This window comes from Bubalus bubalis, chromosome 7, assembly GCF_019923935.1.
Source record: "Bubalus bubalis isolate 160015118507 breed Murrah chromosome 7, NDDB_SH_1, whole genome shotgun sequence".
Taxonomy (NCBI): domain Eukaryota; kingdom Metazoa; phylum Chordata; class Mammalia; order Artiodactyla; family Bovidae; genus Bubalus; species Bubalus bubalis.
This window is the reverse complement of record NC_059163.1, coordinates 3,423,807-3,448,842: the sequence shown is the minus strand read 5'-3', so window position 1 is coordinate 3,448,842 and position 25,036 is coordinate 3,423,807. Positions and strand designations below refer to the sequence as shown.

The 25,036-nt window shown below is 60.1% G+C and overlaps 1 protein-coding gene across 29 annotated transcripts in view; it reads right to left on the bottom strand.

The window, feature by feature from the left end:
• The window catches only part of ABLIM2 (actin binding LIM protein family member 2), a 166,077-nt gene that overhangs the window by 78,572 nt on the left and 62,469 nt on the right, over positions 1-25,036 (bottom strand). For 18 of the 29 annotated variants that reach the window (XM_025290545.3, XM_044945589.2, XM_044945588.2 and 15 more), the window contains 6 exons: positions 24,288-24,471; positions 21,441-21,556; positions 15,682-15,808; positions 14,641-14,706; positions 12,711-12,804; positions 2,287-2,374 (listed from right to left, as the gene is read on the bottom strand). In XM_025290545.3, coding sequence (XP_025146330.3) covers positions 2,287-2,374; positions 12,711-12,804; positions 14,641-14,706; positions 15,682-15,808; positions 21,441-21,556; positions 24,288-24,471 — 675 coding nt within the window. The remainder of the gene's footprint in view (positions 1-2,286; positions 2,375-12,710; positions 12,805-14,640; positions 14,707-15,681; positions 15,809-21,440; positions 21,557-24,287; positions 24,472-25,036) is intronic. The other 11 variants (XM_044945587.2, XM_044945597.2, XM_044945607.2 and 8 more) reach the window with 1 other exon arrangement.

Below are 25,036 nucleotides of genomic sequence, written 5' to 3'. Positions count from 1 at the left end.
TGATCAATGGGGAAAATAGCATCTAATTGTTATTTTATCTGGGTACCCCTGATAATTGGGTTTCCCTCATGGCTCAGTGGTAAAGAATCCACCTGCCAAGAAGACTCGAATTCAATCCCTGGTCCGGGAAGATCCCCTGGGAGGAGGGAATGGCATCCCATTCCAGTATTCTTGCCTGGAGAATCCCACGGACAGAGGAGCCTGGCGGGCTACAGTCCATGGGGCTGCAAGAGAGCTGGACACAACTGAGTGACTAACATAACAACCACCCTGGTAATTAGTGAGTGCCAACCTTCTTCCCAGGTGTGTACCGAGTCTGCAGACAGGCAGCTGCGTCCAGGGCTGGGAGGCGGGGCTGGTATTTGGCGGGAGTTTGGTGCGGGGGCTGCCTCATCTCCCTCGGAGGCCAGAGGGCTCACAACCCTGCTCCTCTGAGCTTTTACTGCTCGGGATTCATCCATCAAACACACCCTCCTGGAGCCCCAGCACGCAGGTGGACCAGGCAGGCAGAGGGTCTCACGGTGTCTGTGCAGGGCGGGGGCCTCGCCGTGCACAGTGACTCCTGTGCTCCGTGGAGCAGGCGTGAAAACCATCAACCAGGTCTGCACCCTTAGGGCACAGACTGGGGAACGGGAGGTGGGAGGGACGGGCTTTGACACTCCACAGGAGGTCAGGGCGGGTCCGGCTGTAGAAACGGGGAGCCGGCCTCAGCCCAGAGCTATGAAGAGCGTCTTTGTCCTGAGACTGGGTCCCCTTGATGGCGAGCTCGTGTCCCGGGCTCCCGTGCTTGGTGTCAGCAAGTCCCGAAAGCGCTGTCGCGGTGGGGGGTGGGCACCTCGGGCTGCAGGGGGCTTCCTCCCCACCCAAGACATCCCGGCACAGCTGGGAGGGGCCCAAAGGACCCCTTTGATAAGCTCTCAAGACTAAAGAACAAGAGGGGCCACTGGGGACCAGGCCGTCCCGGCTGATGTCAGCCCCTGAGCTTGTCTCAGAAAGGCAGGCCTGTGTGACATGCGGTGCCCGGGTGAGCTCATCCCATGGCCCATCTGGGGGACACTGTGCAGCCTGCTCGGCTTGCCTCTGGGGTCACGAGACAGAAAAGACGCTGAGACCACGTGGGGGGGCAGGGGAGGGGTCTCAGCATCCAACCATCCTGCTGGGCCCCTCGGGGAAGGCCTTCAGCCTGTGAACCCAGGCCCAGTGAGAATCCTGCTGAGCTGCCTTAGCAGGGGGGGCGCGGGGACTCCCCAACCCTTGATATATGCCCAAGCTCCTCGGCCTCCGCCACAGACTTGGCATCTAGGCCCCAGGCCTGCCTTCAGCAAGGGGTCCCCCTCAGGCTCTCCTCTTGATAATTTTCCATCCACCCATTTCCCCGCCCCCCAGCACCTTGGCTATAAATCCCCTGCACCGTCTTTGTAGAATTCGGCCTGATCCCTCTCCCCGACTGCCATGAACTGAATAACGTCTTCCTACTGTTTTGACAAGTATGTGAACAATCTTTCTTTATCAAGGTCAGGAATGAATAAGCCACAGGTGGGGGGGTGGGTGGGGGACAGGTTCGTCAAAATGATAAAACTAAGTGCAGCTCAAAGGAGACCTGCCCGCACCCCAGGCAATAAACAGGTAAAGAAATGGCTGAGAGCTGGGTGCCCCGTCTCAGTGTTGGTATAATTTTTTTTTTTAAACAAGCAGCAATGAGCTACGAAGAAGGCCCCCTGCAGAAGGAGGGAGGGGATGACTGGCCGAGACCTGCTGTTCCTCCAGGTCTGGGGCCACAGGACGCCTTTATTCTACGGTTACTGTGATTTGAATGGTGAATGGGTCCGGGATTTCCCACGGGATGGGTGAGAAGGTTGGCCATGCCTTCCTCTAAAGCTTTCTTTACCTGTGCTTTGGAGACTCCCCTGGCCGGGAAAGAAGCCTCGGGAGCAGCCCATGGCCTCCACACCCCCTCATCAGCCTGCAGGGGTAGGGGTAGGGGTGGTGGGAAACCCTGAGACTTGCCTGCCCACCCCACCCTGGGCTAAGGGCCTTTCAGGACAGGCTTGAAGCAACCACAGACTACATGCTACTGGGACCCACACGTCCACCAGTCCTGGGTCCTGCTCTTGAATAGGGTCCCTGTGGGGAGAGCCTGCTGGCCCTGACCCCCGGCCCCGCGGGGAGGCGGGGCTCCCTAACCAGGGAAAGCTCACCGAGCCGCCAGCGCACCCGGGACAGAGCGCGGGTCCCCGAGTGCCTGTGTGGCGCCCCGGGCCCCTGGCGGCACGCTCCTCTTCTTACCTTGCAGGTACATCTCCTCGCCTTCTGAGAACATCCGGCCGCACCGGACACAGAGTGCACACAGAGGGTGGTAGTGCTTCTCCCCCGCCTGGAAGAAGCACAGAGAGCAGGTGTGTCTGCCGGGGACGGGGACTCGGAGCAGCAGCAGCAGCTGGGCCACAGCCACTGCCCCCGTGCACCACCGACGCAGGTACTCAGGTGACCGGCCGTGCGGGGAGAGTCCACACCCGTGGGGATGGGTCAGGGCCATGACGCTCCAGGCTGCCCAGGGTGTGTGTGTGTGGACGTGCCCCTGTCCGCTGGGAGCCAGGCCTGGGAGCAGAGACCGGCCTCCAGAAGCAGCCACTTCTCCCGTCTCCAGCACTGCCAGGAGGCAGAGGGGGGCCAGGTCCCCAAACCTCTGTATCTTGGAGCAGAGGGGACACCAAACTAATGTTACTTCCCCAGGGGGAGGGACGGGACAGGCGGGGTGAAAACGACGGGTCATTTTCGTATCTCTGTATTGCTCACTTTTCTTCATGAGTGTTTTACTGTTTTTATTGTTCTTAAAATTCATCCAACTCCATTAAAATAGCAAAATTATCAAAACAAAGGACACTGGCAGGTTTGACTTATTTCTACATGAAAGTGAAAGTTGCTCAGTCACGTCCGACTCTCTGCGACCCTGTGGACTATACAGTCCATGGGATTCTCCAGGCCAGAATACTGGAGTGGGTAGCCTTTCCCTTCTCCAGGGGATCTTCCCAACCCAGGGATCAAACCCAGGTCTCTCATGTTGCAGGCTGATTCTTTACTAGCTGAGCCACACCCGGGATTATTTCTACATGGTACCAAAAAAATACCCCAAAATACTGTCTTCAGCATGACGGTACAGTGCCTATTTCCCTCACCCGCGGGTGGGGGCAGCCCGCTGCTAATGTGGACGTGACCCCGCTCACTGTCTGCTGAGATGTGAAGGTTAATCACCCCTTCATGAATCTGAGTCAGGAACACTCGCTCCTGCACCAGTTAAGTGTCAAGGTGAAAGTTCATTATGAGCGTCTCACTTCCCTGCCCCTTCCCCACTGGTGACTTTGGTGCCAACCAGGTAACCCTCGAGTTTCGGGGGAAAAGTTGAAAGTGAAAGCCCCTCAGTCGTATCCAACTCTTCAGGCCAGAACACTGGAGTGGGTGGCCATTCCCTTCTCCTGGGGATCTTCCCAACCCAGCAATTGAACCCAGGTCTCTTGCATTGCAGGCGGATTCTTTACCAGTTGAGCCACAAGAGAAGCCTGAGTATCAGGGAAGAAGAATCCAGAACAGACTCCTCTCCTGCCTGGGGCTGGAGGTGCCAGTCCACGTGGCCCAGCGTCTCCAGGCCAAGGGCTGCTTCCCCCCTGGGGCCACTCAGAACGTTCCCAAACGCCTCTCCAGTGCCACCTCCTCTTGGAAGCCGCCCCTGATTGCTCCCCTGCTCGGGGTCCCCCACAGCCCCATGGTCACAGGCTTTGACCATTCATTCGGAAATTCTTCCCCACCAGACAGTGAGCCTCCGAGGGCAGGACTGGCATGGGGCCGCTGCAGGAACCCCTGGTCGCAGGGATCCGTCTGGGGAGCAGGTCACGAGGCAGCAGTGGGCCTGACGGAACGAGGGTGAAGCTGCCATTTCGGTGAAAATGCCACGTGCTCACAGCAGCTCCTACCCCGAGGTGAAAGTGGAGGGGTGGGAACAGCTCTGGCTTTAAGTGGAAACCGCCTGTTACCAGGTCTCCGCTGTCAACTGGGGACTCACACGCTCTAAACACCGTGACCTCTGACCTGTCCTCACGCCTTCCCCAGGCAGGCACCCCCTTCACTCTCGGCGGGGGGAGAGGGGACAACCCACCCTCATGACGTCAGACAGCAGAAATTCTGCAACAGCCACTTGGGGGTCTATATGGCATATCCGCAAGGCACGCCCACACTGAGGCAGGTGGAAAGAGAAAGCCGCGGGGACAGTTTCGAAGATGACAGGCTTGAAACCCCCAGCCAGACCAAGGAGAATTAAGGCTGAGTGGAGAGACAGCCCCGTGGGCACTGGGGCTGGCCCTGCGTCTACTCGCTTCCCTCCATTCGGAAGGCTGAGACTGAAACTCTGATACTCTGGCCACCTGATGCGAAGAGCTGACTCACCGGAAAAGACCCTGATGCTGGGAAAGATGGAAGGCGGGAGGAGAAGGGGATGACAGAGGATGAGATGGTTGGATGGCATCACCGACTCGATGGACATGAGTTTGAGTAAACTCTGGGAGTTGGTGATGGACAAGGAGGCCTGGCGTGCTGACCTCCATGGTGTCGCACAGAATCGGACACGATTGAGCTGAACTGAACTGATTCGGAAAGCACCACCCAGCCCAGCCCCTGGCAGATGACCTCACCCCCGGCTCCAAAAACAGCAGCAACCAGGATGCTGTTTGTTTCTGCAAGGAGCAAGGGGATGCCCCTTCACACGCTAACGGGTCTTCATCCCTGGGACAGCCTAGGACATCCCTAGGACAGCCTAGCCTCGTTTTCATCACAGCACAGAGAGGTAGAGGAAGCTGAACAAGGTCACACAGCAGGAGCGGCAGAGCCAGGAGTCTGGTCCTGTGACCCCTGCCCTGAGCTGGGCGGTCCCTGACTCTGCGATGTGCACCCCATGTTCACATGCACCGCTCCCGCAAACAACGCCGCTCCCTGAGCAATCAACATGGAGGCCTCAGACAGACCCAAGGCCTCGGACACCACACTGCAGAGCAGATGCCATACGTAGAATCAGGGTGGTGGCTGGGGCCCCAGGCGGTGTCTGGGGTGCTGGGCGTGTGTCCTCCTGGTCGGGGTGCTGGTGGCCTGGGTGTGCCCACTATGCGAGATTCATGGATTCCGCTGTGTGTTACATGCCAATAAAAGAGTTTTCCTACAAAAGTATAAAACCACAGAAGAAAACCTCAGGGGTACATTTTGCTGACCCCAGATTTGGCAGTGGACTCTTGGATAGGACGTGCAAAGCACAAGAGGCAACAACATGAGAGATAAATTGGACTTTGTAAAGATTAAAAACATGTGTGTATCAAAGGACGTTATGAAGAAAGTGCAAAGATAAACTACAGATGGGAGAAGATATCTGCAAATCATAGATCTGATAGGGGCTGAGGATCCAGAATATATGAAGAATCCTTATGGCTCAACAACAAAAACATAAGGGCTCAGTTAAAAGACGTGTAAACGACGTGAAATGACATTTTCTTCCAGAAAAGATGCAGCCACAGCCAAGAAGCAAGTCAAAGATGCTCTCACCACTGTCATTAACGAAAGGCAAACCCAAACGCCGGCGAGATCCTGCCTCACGCCCACCGGTGAAAGTGAACATGTGGGTTACTCAGGTGTGTCCGACTCTTTGAGACCCCATGGACGGTAGCCCGCCAGGCTCCTCTGTCCGTGGGATTCTCCAGGCAAGAATACTGGAGTGGGTAGCCGTTCCCTTCTCCAGGCGATCTTCCTGACCCAGGGATCGACCGAGTCTCCCACATTGCAGGCAGATTCTTTACCACCGGGGTCACCAGGTCTAATTTAAATAAAGCAGAATGGAAAATAACCAGTGCTGGTGAGGACGTGGAGAACCTGGAGCCTTGCACGCCGGTGGTGGGAATGCCAGATGGTGCAGCTGCTGGGAAAAGAGTGGCAGTGACTCCAAAAGGTAAACGTAAAACTACTCCAGGACCCAGCGATCCCACTCCTCCGTCTGTAAGGAAAATGAAGAGAACAAGAGAAATACAAGCACACGGGCACCCAAAACCCGCACATAAATCCACATAGAAGCATCACTGCCAAGAGCCAGAGGTAGAACCAGCCCACAGGGGCGTCAACGGGCGCGCGTGATAAACACGACGGAGGACTGTTCGTAGATCTACCCGTAAAAAGAAGCGAAGTGTCCACACCTGGGGCCCCTGTGGTGTTTTATAAGGATATTAGTGTCTTTATGGAGAAGGCAGTGGCACCCCACTCCAGTCCTCTTGCCTGGAAAATCCCATGGATGGAGGAGCCTGGTGGGCTGCAGTCCATGGGCTCGCACAGAGTCGGACACAGACTGAAGCAACTTAGCAGCAGGAGCAGCGGCAGCAGTGTCTTTATAAGGTGAGGCATCAGCATTTGCTGCTGTGGGGAAACACAGGGAGAAGGCGACCATCTCCAAGCCAGGACCCTAAAGGGCAGGCACCTGGAACTCGGAAGTCCAGCCTCCAGAAATGTGAGAAATGAGTGTCTATTGTTTGAGCCTAGCAGTTCATAGCATAGCAGCCCAGGCTGACTAAGACAGGCTCATAAGGTCAAACAGTCGAGCCTTCACGCTTTCCATCAGTCCCCGTCGCTGCTCGGTACTGTCTTGGTGTGGCCACGCTGGCCGGGGCATTCGCCGTCGTCGGAACATGGCTGCACCCCCCTGCTCCATCGCCCCCCTCCCAGTACTGTCCAAGAAGGGCCTCAGCCGTCAGCCCCTGGGGGTCACTGTGCCGCCGACCCCCCAGCCCCCGCCCCCGGCAGGCAGCACAAGCCCCTTAAGCTCAGGTGGGACTCAGGGTGGCCCAGATTACCAAGGGGATCAAAAGCCCGTGAGATCCTGTAGCGTGTGTCTTCACAATGATGCTGCGTGCCTTCCGACAAGTGGCTGTCGTCTTTAATCAGGCAGAACAAGGCTCGTTAGGAGCACAGCCTCCTGGGGCACTGAGCGGGCTCTGCTCCTCCCCGACCCCCAGGCAGAGGGGAGGGCTCCAAGTGCTCCAAACCCGGAGGGCTGGGCTGGTACCACGGAGAAATGGCAGAGCCTCTGGGTCCCCAGCCCCCTCCTCTACCTGCCGAGAGGAGCAGGCCAGCCCTCCCAGCTCCCTCCTCCACGTGGGAAGCACAGAGGCTGTGCCTCCAGCAGCCCATCAGAGGCAGGCACCTCCTGTTCTTCCCAGATACCTCCACGCCTCTTCCGGTCTCGGGAGAGCCGGCCTGGCCTCTGCCTACTTTCTGAGGCCTCCCCTGGGTGCCCCGCCCCGCAGGGCCAGCCCTGTAGGGCACACGTTCCCCCCCAGCCCAGGTTGGCCAGCTCCCTGTGGCTGCTCCTGGCACATCCCCAGATTTGAACCTAATTTAGTCTCCTTTGAGAATGACCAGAACCGGATCCAGATCTTAAAAGATCTAATCACAGAGCACACAGATCAAATGAAATTTACCGAGCTCATCAAAAAGCTTTAGCAGGAAGCATGTGGCGGGGGTGGCAGGGTGGGGTGAAGGAGCCCCGACAGAGGGCTCTGCCACCCCAGACCCGCCCAAGGAGATTTCACCCCAAAAAGAAGAGCCTGGCTGTGTGCCATGTCAGCAAAGACCCTCCCCAGAGCCCCTGACTCAGCCTGGACCCACGGCTGATGGCACTGGCCTCGGGACAGGCTCGTGCTGAGCTCAGGGGCTCGAGGGAGCATGTCGAGGCTGGCGTGGCCCCCTGGCCCTGCCCCTCTCTCACCCGCACTCAATCTGGGGAGACTGCTCCAGGATGGAGCTGTGTCCCCTCGTCCTCTGCTGTCCCCAGGCCCTAGAGCAGAGCCGCACACAGAGGGGGTATCTCATAAAGACGTTTGGAATGGGGAAACAGCATCCACCCGTCGTGCATAACAGGGTCCTAGGCGACAGGGGGATTCTGGTCAGAGTGTGGGAGCAGAGAGATAACACATTCCACCTCCAGGCACGTCAGCTATCAAGGCTCTGAGAAGTCCTGCAGTGAGAAGTCCTGCAAGGCTTCCCCAACCCAGATGCCTGGGAACATGGTGACGTTGATGGCTGAAGACAAGGAGTGGAGATGCTGCTCCTTGCTGGTGCTGAGCGGGGATGTGGCGTCAGGCTGCAGGCAAGTCAGCGTGTGCTTGCATGGGGGTCTCTATGTGCGTGTCTGAGGTGTCTATGTGTATCTGTTTGTGCATCTACCTGTGTGTGTCTGTGTGCCTGTGTATATCTCTGTGTGAGTATCTGAGTGTGCATGTCTGTGTGTCTATGTGAATCTGTGTGTGTGCGCGTATATCTGTCTTCGTGTGTCTTTGTCTATGTATATCTGTTTGTGTATCTGTCTGTGTGCCTATGTGTGTATCTGAGTGTGTGTCTGTGTGTCTCTGTGGGTGTGTGTGCACACAATGAGCAAGGATGACATTTAAATGCTAACGGTAGTTTTTTTTCTGGGTGATGACATTCATTATGGATGATTTTTGGTTTATTTTATGACAAGTGTTCCTTCTGAGCATGTTTTTAAAATAAACACATTCATTAAACTTTAAAAAGAGAGAGAGAGAGAGAAGCTAGGGCCTTGAGAAGTTGACTTCACAGTCATTAAATTTTAAAAAGAGAGAGAAAAGTTGACTTCAACTCTGTCCTTAGGAAACGCTTTTATTTGTCCAGAGTCGGGGCTTGCTTTCTCTCTGTGATAAAAGTCCTGCCGGCTTATAAGGGTGAAAAGGAAAGTGCTGGAAAGGAGAGGGGGGAACAAATCTGCCAGCTCTGGAGTCATGGAGACGGTCCACTTGAAATGGAGAAACATTCAGGTGACCAGCCCCACACCCCCCAGGGGGCCTCCAGGCAGAGGAACTCCTACCACGGTCATCCCTGGGAGCCCAGCCCCCAGGCCAGGGTGGGACAGTGCTCAGGAAGGGTCTGCAAGGTGAGTGGAGGGTAGAGGAAGGAGGAGTAGTAGGAAGGGAAGCAGAGAGGAAGCAATAAAGGAAGGAGGGGATTAATTAGTGGTTCCAGAGGGACCTTGGGCTTCTCGTTACCATGGACACAGCCAGGCTGCAGGAGGCAGGTAGGACCAAGGTTAAGGAGGGTGGGGCTGAGCAAGAAGTCCCCGCACCGCCCCCCCATTCCCACCTGTTCCTGCTAATACCAGTGAGAACAAGAGAAGGTGGTGATGGGGGCACCGAGCCAGGGACACTCCCTCACTGGGCACCTCCCCTCTGGACCAGACACTGGTTGGTCTTCTCAGAGCCCTGTCCCCTGGCCACGCACCACCAGCCCACTTTCCAGCTCGCTCCTCAGAGCAACTCCATCCCCGGGAGCCAGCCCTGCAACAGGGCTGCTCCCATGCTCCAGGGGGCCGGCCAGCCAGCCAGCCGGTGACTGGGTGGGGGCCCGCGTCAGCCCTTCCCAGGTCCCCTGCGGACCCAGCGTGGAGCGGGCTCATGGGGACAGACACCCCAGACACGCAGGATGCACGCAAACACGGGGTAGCGGATGCTGAGTATTTAGCGTGGCTGAGGGAGTCACAGGCACATTTCGCGGGCGGGCAGGTGCCTGCATGAGATGGCTCCAGGCCCGGGCACGCAGACACGGCAGACTCCTGCAGGCAGGGAAGGGGCCCCAGCTGCTCTCCTACTCGGGCTCTGGAGAGGAGAGCCTCTTGGGAGGCAAGTCGGCAGGGTGGGGGGTGGTGGCAGGTGCCTCAAGGGTCTCACCCCTGCTGATCAGCCCGGCTCCCAGCAAGCCCACCCCCCCCCCCCCGCCAGCACGGCCTCCCCACCAGCCCAGGGAGCTTCCTACCTGCACGCAGTCCTGGCACCAGAGCCCAGTCCAAGCAGTCGCCCCCCCACCCCCACCCCCGCCTTCCCAAGGCCCCTCTCCAGCGCCCCTCCGGGGACAGGCTGGCAGGAACGGACACCCTCACCCTCCAGCCGGCGGTCTGGATCCTTCTCGTCCTGTTTGCAGGTCCTGTCCCCCGCCGGCCACCTGCCACCCGCCCCCCCCCCCGCCCCCCAGTAAGAGCCCTCCGCCTGGCCAGCCGGGTCTCCGGCAGGCTCTGGGCCGAGCCCAGGCGGCGCTGCCGCGGTGACGGCCGCCCCCCTTCTGCGGAGCCGGCTTGCGGAGGATGCTCTGAGCCGCGCGGGGCCCCGCCGACGACTCAGCCACCACCGCGCCGGAGCTCACCCGCAGGGGCGAAAACAAAGCATTAATCTTCCCGGGAGGTTCTTGCACCCTCCACCGCAGACCTGCCTTTCTCCTGCTCCTCACAGTCAAGGCGGACCAGGGCACACCCCACTCACAGTGCCCAAACCCCGGAGCCTGTGTTGGGCCCAGCATCGAATATCAATCAGGGAGCTAACAGGCAGACAGAGCTGGCAGATGGGGTCCCTCCCTGCCATCCAAACCCAATCCATCAGGGGAGACCCCGCACCTCACCCACTACCCACGGGGGCCACCACTGAGCTGGGGGGACGTCCTGTAGGGTCCCCCGAGGAGATGCTGGCTTGCTCTGAGGATGGGGGCCGCTCCGCAGGCACACGGCAGGTTCAGGACTGGGAGAGGCAGGGCAGCCACAGGGTCCAGGTCAGGAGCATCCCACCCACACACCTGCAGCAGCAACCCACAGGCCACGGAGCCCGAGAGGCCCCCACTCAGGGCATCGGGTGGCACCGAAGCAGCACAGCACCCGCCAGCGACTCCACGGGGAGAGAGGCCAGGGGGCGGGCAAGAACAGGCACCGGATGGGGGGCCTGGCTGGGCAGCCTGGGTTCAGGTGGGCTCGGCCCTGCGTGGGGGTGGCCACTGGCCCAGCACGTGTTCTTCCGGACACAGAGACGGGCCTGGGGGAGATGAGCGGAGCATGGCCTGGGGAGGGATGTGGGGGGGCTGGATGGGGGCGGGTCAGCATCCCGGGGAGATACCTGACTGTGAAGTGGTGGGGGGGGACAGCAGAGGGGGATGGGAGCTGTTCATGGAGTCACTGGGGGGATGCCTTGTGAGAGGGGAGGTGGGGCCCCCAGGGAGGAAGGGGGACTGCAGGGTCAGGCCCCAGAGGAGGCGGGGTGGGAGTTGGGGGGAGGATGGCTTGTGAGAGGGGAGGTCTGGGCCCCCAGGGAGGCAGGGTGACTGCCTCCCACAGGAGGCAGAGGGGTTCAGACCAAGAACAGGTGATAGGGTGTGAGCGGGAGGAGGAACAGAGCCTTGACCAGGAAGCTTCGCAGATAGCCCTGAGTGACCTTGGACTCTCTCTCGTTAAATCTCAGTAAATCTCAGACGAGGGAGGTTGTGGCTGGCAGGCTGGGGTGGAGCGGGGAGCAGCCCCCAGGAGGAAGGAGCTCAGGAGCTCTGGAACAGTCTTTGGGGCCCTGCAGCAGGTAGGGCCCTGGTGGGGGAATTCTCCAGAAGCCTCAGTCCTGCAGCTGGGTCGGGTGGGAGGGGAGCTGACTGCCCAGAGCAGGATCTTCAGCAAAGGGCTGGGTGAGTAGAGAGGCCCGGGACGAGGGGCACCAGGTAAGGGGTCACGGTGGGGTGCGGGGGAGGGACGCAGCGTTCGTCCACATTCAGAGGATGTGGGTACGGACACTCAGCCTGCTCACCACCCAAGAAGACACAAGACGTCTGGCAGACCGGACAGCAACCATCTCATCATGTGACCATCTGCCCAACTGCGTCAGAAAAACACGAAGACCCCAGAGCAGAAGCAGGCAAGTCTGATGAAAGGGAACTGCGGTGCAAGAACTCTGAGTGACTGACCCCAGTGTGTAAACAGGCAACGCGATGAAAGGGAACTGAAATTCAAGGAGAACTCTGATTGGTTAAAAATGACGAAATACAGCACCTCTGGGGTGGGAGGGGGGCATACGACAGCCAGGTTCACACCCTCACTTGGCGCAGGATTTCATGGAGATTACACCCAGGGAGGGAGGTGTAACAGAACAAACTTTTTGGAAACCACTTTATAACTTTCAAGAACCCTGAAAACGATCACAGTTGTTGGCTCGGTTTCTACACGTCCGTGAACTAACCTTCAGGAAAACTAGAAAGACAATAAAAAAGATGTTCATCTCAGTGTTATTTATCATAGCCAAAGGGTGGAAAGCCGTGCTGTGTCCAACAACGAGTGATCAGCTCACACGTTTCTGGTCTAGTCCTGTGATGAGACACGGTGCAATACGGAAGTGCACTCCTGTATGAGGCACCTGTGAGACAGACGCCATCAGAGGACAGCAGGACATAGGACCATCTATAGGAAATGCCCAGAAGTGGAAACTCGACAGAAACCACAAGTAGACTGGCGCTGCCATGGGCTCGGGGTGTCAGGGAGGAACAGCTAAGGGGTACAGGCTCACTTTTAAAACCCCCAAGCCTGATTCCCATCTAGATCCCAAAGGGCTGAACCAGAATCACACAGCTGAGAGAGAGTGGCAGGGAAGGCTTCCTGGAGGAGGCGGCAGTCACTGAAGAGCCTGGACTGTGTCCTCTGGCACAGCCGGGAGGAAGAGGGAGGGAGAGGCTCAGGGGCGTGGATTCCTGCACAAAGGAATCCTTTCGGATCCTCTTGGTTAAGTCCCAGCGGGGCAGGCAGGTGCCAGGGCCCACAGCAGGACTTAGAGCAGCGGAACCTGCAGGGTCGGGTCCCGAGCCCACCTCCAAGCTGGCCGCCTCACCTCCAGCACGTGTCCCGTGATGTACTTCTCACAGCCGTCACAGCGGATCCCAAACTTGGTGTGATAGTCGGCCTCGCAGTAGGGCAGCCCATCCCTGCAACAGAGCCGGCAGTCAGGACGGGTGGGGGCACCCTGAGGACCCCCAAGGCCCGACAGTCCTCACTAAGGAGAGGAGCCGTGTCCAAGGGGCAAACGCCCACTGCCTCCTACTCCAGATAACAGCGGGCCCTTGGACGGCGTGTGCTGAGCACTTACTGGGCTCAGCACGGCCCCTCAGTCCTCCTAGCAGCCCGATAAGAAATACCACAAAAATGGTCCCATTTCACAGGTGCAGAAACCAAGGTACAAGAGGTGGGGCCGCCTGCCCAGGGGTGAGCGAGGGGCTGGTGGAGGGCTCCAGAGAGCCCAAAGAACCAAAGCCACGTCTGGGAAATAAAAGAAGTTTCTGCACATGCAACTATTCATTCCAGTTTGTTCTGTCCAATGTTCAACATCCGGGTCGGGTGTAAAATGGTCTGTTTCCTCATCTGGTGGCTTCCTGTTCCTTCTGGGGCATCCTTGCGAGCCGACAAGGGGGTCTGACAAAGCTGCCCACGTCAGAGACCAGGTCTGAGGGTGACAAGATGCTAAGTGGTGCAGGCATGCCTTGGGACTGACCCTCACTGTCCCCGGGCATGGCCCAGACCTTCCGCTGCTTGGGAAGGAGCTGAACCACACGCAACGCGTTCACGCTGCCCATGCACAGCGGGCCAACTCTGTGCGGGCGTGGCTTGAGGCTTTGGGGATTATGGACGAGAGGGAAGTACTGGTGGGCGCTGCTCCTGAGTGTCCATCTGGGCAGCTGCGGGCGGGCTGCTCAGACGCTGGGCTTCATGCACTGGGCTGCAAAGTCACAGCTGGCCTGCGGGTGTCAAAGGACGGGAACGCAGGCACAGGCCTGAACAGCGTGTGGCATGTGGTCAGAGCTCATTAGAAGTTGATCGCAATCATCACGGTGAGGTCGGCCCCGCGGGGCACGTGGTGGTGATGGTGTCGGGACGGTGCCAGCGCTCCATGTGGGGCGGGTGGGGTGCGGCTGGGCCGTGGTGACTGGACTGGCCGGCGCTCAGATCCCCAGTCCCAGCGGTCACCTCACCTGCCTGGGCCTCAGCTTCCTGTCTGTGAAGTGGGGGTCGCAAGAGCATGGTCTGTGTATGACAAGGGGTGACCAGCGCCTGGCACTCGGCGGGCACCTGCCAGCTGCTGGCTGAGGCCACTGTCACTGTGACCATCATTGCCAACCAGGACGGTGCCCCTGGCCCGGGCCCGGTCCATCAGGAGTCGGGTGCGGAGGCGGCTGGCACAGTGGCTGGTGACGGAGGCATCTGGTACTCTGGCCCGTCTCCCCCAGCACTGCTGATGTGTTGCCATGTCATCAGTTTGGTCTTGATTTCTGCTCAGCTGCCAACAGAAGGGAAGGTTTCTCAAGCTGTCAGCAGACGGAGCTGATGGCACCCTCCTTTCGTCGAAGCTCGGGACCTTGTCTGGGTCCCACGGACGCTGGCAGGAGCGGGCAGGCCTGGGGTGGGGTCCTGGTGCTTCTCGCAGTCCCACTGAGAAAGCAGTCCTTCCTTGCACAGGCGATGGAACATGTCAATTGAGCCCCTAGGGTCCACCTTCCAATGTCCTGACCTCAGGGCCCCGATCATAGCCCCTCAAAAAGGCTGTACATGCAGCAAACCCAGGAGGTTCAAAGAAAACGTCTCCATGGCAACCCCAAGGCCCCTCCTCCTGAGTTCTGGAGGCTGCTAAGTAACACGCACGCTGTGTGGGTGAGCTGCTGCACTCTGGGGGCTGGGAAGCATTTTATTTTAAGTGCTTGGTCCCCAAGGCCACCCTTGCGTGTCACTCACTCCTTCTTCTTACTCTGAAACAGGAAGCAGAAACTCACCCAGCCTGACCCAGCCTGGACAGAGGCTCATCTTGGTTTCCCTGGCAACGCTTGACTTTGAGATAACTGTAGGTCCAAATGCGTTTGTAAGAAGTGATACAGAGAAACCCGGAGAGCCTTCCCCAGGGTTCCCCAAAGCTCACACACCTTACAGAATCAGCGGACAAGGTCCGCCAGGAAACTGACGCATGTGCACGCAGTGACCGGATCCCCGGCGCACACGCACCTCTTACGGACAGTGCACGCATGTACATGTGTGTGTGCTTCATTCTCTGCAGTTTTATTGCAGGAATTTTTTTGTTAACCCAATCAATTCCTGTGATGGTTCTGTTTCCCCAGAGCATCAAGAACCAGCACAGCCGTTGATAGAAGTTGTCCCAAACGCCCCTGACTGGCAGGAGACAGCCGCTCTGCCCTCAGACAAGCTGCTCCGTGAGCTCACTCCATGACCCTTCCTTCCCCTGTGCTGTCGGGAGGCTTGCCGTCCCTGGGGTCTCTGAGAATTCTAATGCAGCCCCCTCCTGGCCAACCAGCAGGGGCTCAGACCCTGATCTGCACAAGCTCCCTCCCCACGCACCCCAAACCAGCCACCCCTGTACTCTGAGCACCCGTCAGGGACCCCACGTCAGCACCACGGCAGAGGACAGCTACATCCGTGACCCCTAAGCCTGTCAGCCCTCCCTGGCTCTGTGGCCAGCAGCCTCGGGTGACCTCCACTTTGTGCTCGGCGGGGATCCGGGCGCCAGAGAGGGCGGCAGGTCCCACAGGGAGGGCGACACCCAGGGACGGCGCTTGCCCCGAGGTCAAAGGCAGGAGCCCTAACGCCACGGCTCATTGAACAGAAATGAGCGTCTCTGTGTCAGGGAAGCCAGGCTGGTGGGGGGACAGGACAAGGGTTTTGGGACAGACAGGCCAAGTCCTGGCGTTCTGGCGGGGCTCGCCTTGCAGACTTGGGGTGGAGGCTGAGGCCAAGAGTGCAGGTTGGACACAGGAGGAGCCCCGCCCCCTTCCACGCGCAGGTGGGCCGCCCCGCCCACTCACTTGCTGATGTACTCCGCGTTCAGCTGTTTGCCGCAGGTCTTGCACTTGAAACAGCCCAGGTGCCAGTGTTTGTCCAAGGCCACCAAGGACTGGCCGTTCTTGATCTCGGCTCCGCAGCCCCCACAACCTGGAAGAAAGAACGCAGCACAGACGTCATCCTCCCGGGCGAGGGGCGCGGGGCTGCGGGTGCCCGCAGCACTGGGACGTCAGGCCCACGCCACGAGGGCAGGGACAGCGGCAGGACAGAGGGGAGCGTCCAGCATTGAAGGAAGACGCTATTACACAACAGCCGATGTGACCATGTGGAAAATAAACCCTGAAGCTCATTCCTGCATGCATTGAGCGCTGACTGCATGCAGTCCGGGCCGCGATCCAGGGATACCCGGATGAACCGATGGAGGCCCCGCCTCCCAGAGATGGGCTTCCAGGCCTCGGCAAGCAGATGTGGACTCGGACAGAGGCCCCTCGCACTGGGGGCTGTCCTGAGAGGGAGGGTCCCTGGGCCGCAGGGTGCCGTGATGGCAGGAGCTCTGGTGGCCCCTCTGCCCTCCTCTGTGGGCGGGTGAACTCTACCCCTAACCGTGCCCCCTTAGGAAAGGTGCAGAGATAGAGAGGTCAGAGGCCCCCACGCCTGACCTCCAAGTGCTCGCCTGCCGTAACGCCCCTTCCAGCCTGGCCTCTGAGCTCCTTCTGTGCCGCATCTTGGACGCCGGACACTCTGACCTCCTCCTGCACTCTGGGTCCGGGTCCCAGCCCAGGTTGGAACCAGGCCCCTGGCAGTGCCTTGGTCCCCAGGTGACTGGTGCTTTCCCACCCACGGCCCCCAGCCTGCTTTGGGCTCCTGGCTGGCCCTCCACTCTGCCGCTCCAGCCATGCCCATCCCTGATCAAGCCACCCTGGGCCCTCACCTAGCAGGTGACCCCGGGTACACGCACACTCTCTACCAGTCTCAACCAAGGCCATTTTGCTTCCCCGGGCTTTGGGCAACATCTGGAGACAATTCTGACCATCCCAGCTGGGTGGGGAGGGGTGCTCCTGGAGCCTGGAGACCAGGGATGCTCTGCACACCCTCCAGCACACAGGTTACCCCCGCAGCAACGAATCATCAGGCCCCAAATGTCAACAGTGCCCAAGTCAAGAAAGCCTGCTTGGAGCCTCCGTTCGGGTCTCCCCAAGTGGGCAACACAAAAGCCTCCTGGACTGTGCCAGACAGACCTGGGAGGAGGCAGACCACTGGCAGTGGCTGGAAACACGGACCTTGGAACCAGGCTGCCCCCCAAGCTGTGTGACAGCGACCAAGTCGCTTCACCTCTCTGTGCCCGCTAAAACAGGGACGCACTTCATGGGGACGGTAAAGGAACCGGCCTCACATAGCTGTCAGGCGGTGAAGAAGAGTAAAAGTGGCCCGTGGGCTGGAAGATGCGTTTGATACACGAATAAGCGCACGTGAACACTGGAGTTACCCCTGCTACTGCTGAGAGGAAGCCCACGTCTCCTCTCTGCCTCTGGCCGCATCAGCAGCGCGCCCTCCCACAGGGCAGGGTCCGAGGCTCAGCCCAACGTGCCACCTGCAGCTGCCGGGGGACATCCCCCTAACCCCAGTCTCTTCGCTCATCCCCCCGAATTCGGGGTGCAGCCTCTCATCCCCCTGAATTCGGGGTGCAGCCTCTCATCCCCCTGAACTCGGGGTGCAGCCTCTCATCCCCCTGAATTCGGGGTGCAGCCTCTCATCCCCCTGAACTCGGGGTGCAGCCTCTCATCCCCCCTGAACTCGGGGTGCAGCCTCTCATCCCCCCTGAATTCGGGGTGCAGCCTCTCATCCCCCCTGAATTCGGGGTGCAGCCTCTCATCCCCCTGAACTCGGGGTGCAGCCTCTCATCCCCCTGAACTCGGGGTGCAGCCGCTCATCCCCCTGAACTCGGGGTGCAGCCGCTCATCCCCTGAACTCGGGGTGCAGCCGCTCATCCCCCTGAACTCGGGGTGCAGCCTCATTAACAGTGAGCTGTGAACGCGGAGGCCAGAGCAAGCTGCAAGGGCCGTTGTCATGGAGACGCAATCATCCTTTTCTGAAAACATCTGGAGCTCAGCATGGGTTCGCACTGCTTTGCCGGTGACGGTGGAACCGCGTGTGAGGAAGCCCGTCGCCAACTGCTGTCGGTGCCGGGATGCCCTTGAGGGCATGCGCCCCGCAGCCCAGGGCAGGGGCGGGGCGGAGGCCCCGGGAGGTCTCACTCTGCAACCTGGGCCTGGCTCTGCCATCACGGCAGCAGAATGGGCCTGGGCCCCGTCCCCCGCGTGGCCTTCTAGAATCTTCCAGACAGTTTCCTCGTTTCCCTTCAAGTGCCCCCTCCTCTGCCAGGCCTGATCACGGGTTCAAGGCCCGGCCCTGTGTGAGACCCAGGACGTGCCGGGGGCCTCTGAGCCCCAGCTAGGGTCTCGGGGCGGGAGTGGGGTGAAGCCCACTGTCCCCTCAGATCTAACTGGGTCAGGGAGCTCTGGGTCAAATCAGAGACTGACCTTTGATAAGGAACCCACTGGGTTCTAATTCTTAAAAGTGCCTGACAAAGTATGGGCTCGACCTGGGAGCCTGGCTGGGAGAAAAGGGGGCCCTCTGGGAGGACACCCTCTCCCAGGCACTGGGAGAGGCAGCCCAGGGTGCAGCATCGTGGAGGCTCAGTCAAGAAGGGAGGTGGTGGACACCCAGAGGGAGGGGCGCATCCCTGCCCAGGGAAGCCTTGGCGTCCAGCCAGAAGCATGGATCCTGTTACTAAGCAACAGACTCAGGCCAGAGAGCGGGGGAGGGAGGTGCAGGGCCCTGGGACTGAGCGAGACTCCCACGGGAGGAGCTGGTCACTCTTACTTCCCCTGGGGAAGGCAGTACCCAAAGGTGGCCACCTGCAGCTGTCCACCCTAGGCAGGAAGGACCAGGGGGCAGAAAGGACGGGGGGGCAGGAAGGACGGGGAGGGCAGGAAGGACGAGGAGGGGCAGGAAGGGCTGGGGGCAGGAAGGGACTGGGGGCAGGAAGGACCAGGGGGCAGGAAGGACAGGAGCCAGGAAGGACGGGGGCAGGAAGGACCAGGGGGCAGGAAGGACGGGGGCAGGAAGGACAGGAGCTAGGAAGGACAGGGGGCAGGAAGGACAGGGGCAGGAAGGACTGGGGCACGAAGGCCCAGGGGGCAGGAAGGACAGGAGCCAGGAAGGACGGGGGCAGGAAGGACCAGGGGGCAGGAAGGACGGGGCGGGGGGTGGGGGGAGGAAGGACGGGGGGGTTGGGCAGGAAGGACGGGGGTGGGGGGGCAGGAAGGACTAGGGGGTCAGGAAGGGGCCTGGGGGGGCAGGAAGGACAGGAGGGCAGGAAAGACCAGGGAGCAGGAAGGACGGGGGGGGGGTGGGCAGGAAGGGGCCAGGGGGAGGGGGGGCAGGAAGGACGGGAGGGCAGGAAAGACCAGGGGGCAGGAAGGACGGGGGTGCAGGAAGGACGGGGTCAGGAAGAATGGGGGCAGGAAGGGACTGGGCCCCTCCCCAGGGTGCCCCTCTCTGCCACCCCCTGCAGGGCAGACTGCTGCTCAGGCTCACACTCCCAGTGCTCCCAACCCACGTGGGCACTCCCTCCCTCAGTAGCCATCTCTGGCTCCCTACTGCCTCCAGGATGCAGTTGGAGCCCCCTGGTATGGTTTTGCCACCTGATTTTGGTCTCTTTGGCGTCACTCCCACCCCCTGCCCCCACACAGAAGCCCCCTTGTCCACTCACATGGGGGTGGCGGCTGCCCCCAGCTTATGCAGTACCCTCACCTCAATGCCTACTTCCTGAAGCCTGTGCTTCAAGTTTCAGATCAAACAGTATCTCACAAAAAGCCTCTGTTCACAGCGGGGCAGGCTCCCCTCTTTGGAATTTAATGGGCTTGGCTCAAACCTCAGCCCCACCTGTTCCTTGCTGGACACTGGGCACCCAGCACATCTGCCCTCCCCGCCAGACTCAGGGCACATATGCTCCTGGAGAAGGAGGGAGGAACCCCTGCCCTTAGGCTGCTCTGGGGACAAAAGGAGGCAGGAGCTGGGATGTGTAGACATCCACACAGAAGCCACAAGCTGGTGATGGACATTCAGTGCTTTCCAGGAACAAAAATGCAGCTGAAGCTCCAATACTTTGGCCACCTGATGCAAAGAGCCGACTCACTGGAAAATACCCTGATGCTGGGAAAGACTGAAGGCAGGAGGAGAAGGGGACGACAGAGGATGAGATGGTTGGATGGCATCACCGACTCAATGGACATGAGTTTGAGTGAACTCTGGGAGACAGTGAAGGACAGGGGAGCCTGGCGTGCTGTGGTCCGTGGGGTCTCAGAGAGTCGGACACGACTGAGCGACTAAATAACCACAAGGCACAAAAATGGTTCTAAGCTGCAGATTATCACCGTGGACCGGGAGCAGGGGCCCCTTATATTATTAGACCATCCAGGGCTCAAGCGAGCATTTGTTTTTGAAAACACAAATTTGGCATTTTAAAATAAATTTCCATTTGGACAGGGCAGCCTTTCTGCCCATGGCATTTTTTTAAAAATCTCAAAAAGAAGTCTCAGACAATGAGTCTGTGGTTGGACAGGCTTCCCTTTTCACTCTGGCTGCCAGGATACTCTGGACAAACTGTTCAAACAAATCCCTGCCTTTTGAATTATGCTGTAGTTTTTTTTTTTTTTTTTTTTTGCTATTTCAGATTAAATGATAATAGGATTGTTTGTTGGAGCACATCCTCAAATTCTTTAATCAATCCAGACCTCAGCTGCAGAGAAAGCTGTGACTGGAGACCTCTCCCAGCAGACCCCAAAGCCACAGCCTCACCAGTGGGGCCTGCTGTGAGCTTGCCTCCCCGGGGATGAAGGCTTCACCTCACTTATCAGATAAAATTCTTACCAGCCCCTGAAGCCAACATTTGGCTCCCAGAAGGGTATGCAGCCTTCTCTGTGCAGATTTCAGTGTCAGGGACACGGTGGGCTGGTGGGGAGGGGACTGTGAGCAAGGGGCTGGCTCTGGGGGTCAGTACAAACCCCTCCTCTGTCTCAGGACATATGGCCCTGGCCCTGGGGACACCACAGGGACCCTGCATGCAGGGTGGGCTCTGAACACCCCGTTTCTGCAGTGGGAGCTCGTGGGAGCCGTCCCAGAGTGTTGGGCTCCCTCCCCACCCCTCTGTCCCATCTTTGGTCCCAGAACAGCCACTCAGGCCGTGAGGCCAGCACCTCTGTGCCCCAACCCTGCTCTCACTCTGCCCCATGCCCACAGGCTCCTGACAACCCCCTTCTCCATTCAGAAGCATGTATTGAGCACCCACTGCATACATGCCTTGGCTCAGCTCCCAGGGGATGGAGCAGTTATCAGAGAGCCGCAGACCACAGGAGCCCAGAGGTCACCCCTCCCCTCATGGCCCTCCCTACGGGTTTCTGGGTGGTATGGAATGAACGGTGGGAGCTGAGTGTGGGTGCTGGAGGGAGAGGACCAGAGGAGGCCGGAAGGCTTCCTGGAGGAGGTGGCCTAGAGCCGGGCTGAAAGCGGAAGGGCACACGGGGGCCGGGGGTGGAGGCATCACGGGCTGAGCCAAGGCTCAGAGGTGGGAGCACCCCAGAGAGCCCTGGCCCCGACTCCCTGCGGCACGTTTAATGGCAGTTATCCGTTCCCGCTGCTTCCGCTTTGGCTCCCAGTGTCGTCAGCCCCCTCCCGGCACCGCAGAGGCCGCCCCCCCAGCCCTGCCTCACCCACTTACTCCAGAGGCCCTGGCACAGGGGCACGCTGCTGCCCGCTGACTTGGGCAGGGAGCACTTCTGGCACATGCATTCCTTGCCATTGAAGGTCACTCGGTCCCCCGGCGGGAAGGGCGACCTGAAATAAAACAGCGCGTTACCAGCCAGGACCCCCCCACCCAGCTCTTCTCCTGGGGGAGCACCAGCCTGGACACCACGCGCCACCTCCCCCGGAGACCAGGCCCGGGACGCAGGGCCTCCCAGTGCAGGCGCCGCCGCGGCCCCTCCAGGCGACTTCAGACTGGTCACTGGACGGCCTGGCTGCGGTCTCCTCATCACACCAGCAGGCAGAACCACAGGGCCGTGGGGAGGGCAGGCGGGGGCCGGCTGGCGCTTACACACAGCGGCCAGCCACCAAGCCACCGGGCAGGCTAGGCTGTGGGCCTCCCGCATCCGACCCCGCCTCCTCTGACCACCCGGGACGCTGCTCACTTCAGCACTCAAGGCAACAATGCCATGTACTGAACTGCTGCTGCCAGCCAGGCTCCATGACAGACTCTTAGTTCCCGCCTCCTCCAACAGCTGTTTAGCGTGCTTGTCCACGTGGGTCTTCATTTTCCTCTATCCGTGAGAAAACTGAAGTTCAGAGAAGGCGGTTAACTCTCCCAAGGACATACAGCTGCTGCCTTTCAGAGCCAGAGTCAAACCTAGGTCTGTCTGGGGCCAGCTCTGTGTGGTTTGCCTTCCTGCCTGGGTCTTGCAGAAAGCTCGGCCACTAGGAGCGTGCAAAACCGCACGTTGGGTTTCTGTCTTTATTTTAAAGTCTGGGATTTTGTTCATTGTGGTCCAGGATCCAAAGGCAGCTCTATATGATTCTCCCGCACTCTCGTTCTGCACGGCGCTCTCCCCTCGGCCACGCTGGTCTGGCTGCGGCTCTGTCTCTCGTCTCGCTCTCTCCTAACCCAGGGAGGACGCCATACCCTCCTTGGCTCAAGAAACAGCCTGTGGGCGGAATCTGGGTGGTCACTGGGGTCCCGGCATTCGACTCCTCTGTTAGTCCTGGGCCTGTGCCCCAGTATCTCCCAAAACAACTGTTTTGTCTATTTTTTTTTTTTTTTTTGGTTTGTTTTCTAGTTGTTTATAGCGGATGGATAAGTCCAGGCCCGGTGACTCCAGAACCACAGAGCCGTCAGCTGTTATTTTTAAAAGGGTGGATCACAGAGGTGACCCTTCAAACTCGCGGTGATTACGTCTCTAAGCTACGCGCAGAGAAATCAAGCATGCAGATCACCCTTGGGGAAACTTGACCCAGACAGGTTGCCATGACACACAGTGGCCCTCCGTTAGAAACGCCCCTTGTCATCCTGGCTTCCCAGCTCAGCACCTTCCCCCGCCCTTGACAAAGCTCCCATTTCTGTCTGGAGCAGAGGCTGTAACTACAGAAAACAGCTTCAGGAACAGCACTCCAAAAAGTCCCCTTGCAGTTGGGTGGGGTGAGACACAGAACAGAGAGAAAACAAACCCGGAGGTTTTCAGTCTTTGTTTTCTACAAATGGAACATTCCCCGGAGAGCGATGTATCTGGGGCTGCACAGGGAGGGGGAGAGAGGAAGAGGGGGAGGGAAGGGGCGGCCCGCTGACCCCTCTCCGAGCCCCAGAGGTGCAGGGCAGAGAGGGGAGTGGGTGCAGCCCTGTGGCTGAGGGTGAGCCCCTCAGTCTGCCTCCAGGGACGACTCACTGCCCACCTGCTCCGTGCCAGGCTCTGGGCACCAGAGAGAAGTCTGATTCAGCCCCTGCCCATGGGCACTCGCATCGGGCAGCCCCAGGACACGGTGCCCAGCGGGGTTGTGGGGCCAGGATGGCAGCGGGCCCATGAGGAGAGAAGGAGGGCAGAGGCCCCGGGGGAGGCCAGTCTGGCCGTGGCCCCATGTCGCTGGACGCTGTGCCCTGCAGGGTCCAGCTAAGGCGGCTCCAGTCACCAGGGCCAGCCCGGCGTCTGGCCCCGCAGAGGCGCTGAGAAACGCCTGCACAGGTGACCGAGTGAGCGAAGTGCAGGGACTGGAACACACCATGACGCTCCTCTCAGCCGGGCTGGCGGCTCACACTTCCTCGTGGAGCCCATGGGGGCGGCGTGGAGCAGTGACAGGCAGGGGGGAAGCAGGGACCCCAGCACGGAGGCCTTGGTGGAACTCCGGGCACACAAATTCTGAGCCCGCGCGGGGCAGAAGCTGGGCAGAGTTTGGAATGGGAGGGACCTGGGAAGACGCCTGTGCTGCCTGGTGGATTGTGGCACCCACAGACCAGGGGCGGGGGCCACGGGTGGGCGGCTCCCGGACAGCAGAGGAGAGGGGAGAGGCAGTGGGTGGGCTCAGAGGGGCTGAAGCGAGGGCATCGTGGCACCAACGTGAGGCGGCAGACAGGACAGGACCCGGCCAAGGGGGCTGCGGAGGCCGGGGCGGGGAAGGGGAGAGTGCCCTAGAAGCCATCGGCGGCCACGGGCCGGCAGCCTCGGCACCCATGGGCCTCTGCGTCCCTGGGAGAGGTCTCAGTCCTGTGTGGCAAGGGGCCGGCAGCCTCGGCACCCATGGGCCTCTGCGTCCCTGGGAGAGGGCTCAGCCCTGTGTGGCAAGGGGCGGGGGGCCAGCAGGGCGTGGGGCTGGACAGAGGTGTGCCTCCGTGCAGGGTCAGGGTCTGTCTGCCACGCTTGGCCCTGAACCAGTGGGAGAAAGGGAGGGGGAGGGAGGGGGGAGGAAAGGAAGACGGAGGAGGGAGGCAAGGAAGCGGGAGGGGGAGGAGGGAGGAGGGAGGAGGGGGAGCGAGGGGAGGAGGGGGAGGAGAGAGGACAGGAAGAGGGAGGCGGGCCCCGCTCACCGGCAGACGGCGCACACGAAGCAGTCGGGGTGGTAGGTCTTGCCCAGAGCCGACACCACCTCGCCCTCGATGAAGCGGTCGCAGCTGAAGCAGCGGGTCCCGTACAGCCTCTGGTAGTCCTGCGTGCAGATGTACTCGCCCTGCCGCACAAAGAAGCCGCCCTCGGCCAGGTCACAGCCGCACGCTGGGGACACACAGGTAGAGCCGAGTTAGCAGGCGACCACCAGCTCCCGGGTCCTGACGGGGCACACACGGGCCTCGGGGGGAACTCGGGGTGGCCCGCTGAACCCCTGGAACGCCAGCTTGGGCCCCTCAGCCTGGAGCTGAGTGGACCTCCTTGTGGAAGCCTCTAGAAAGGGAAGGAGGCCGTGCTGGGGGGCCAGTCCAGGGTCTCCTCGCCTCCTTGAGCCCCCCAGGGGTGAAGCGGAGATGCCCACGAGCCCCCAGCCCCTCCAGCTGTGCTGTCCCCAGCACAGAAATACCAGATGGGGGAGGCGGTCAGTACCTGGGCACCTACTATGTGCTAGGCCCTGTTCTGGATGGGAAGATCCCATAAGGACAAATGATCACCCCCAGACCACAACGAGGCTTCCTGACTCCCCACACCCGTCTCCCCCAGTGTGGATGAGGCCAGACCCCCTGCAGGAGGGAGACAGGCCAGGCACGCAGGCACTGACCCTAACACACACCTCCTGCCCTGGGAGGACTGGGTGGGGGGGACTTGCCGAGTGGAGGAGGGGGCACCTTCC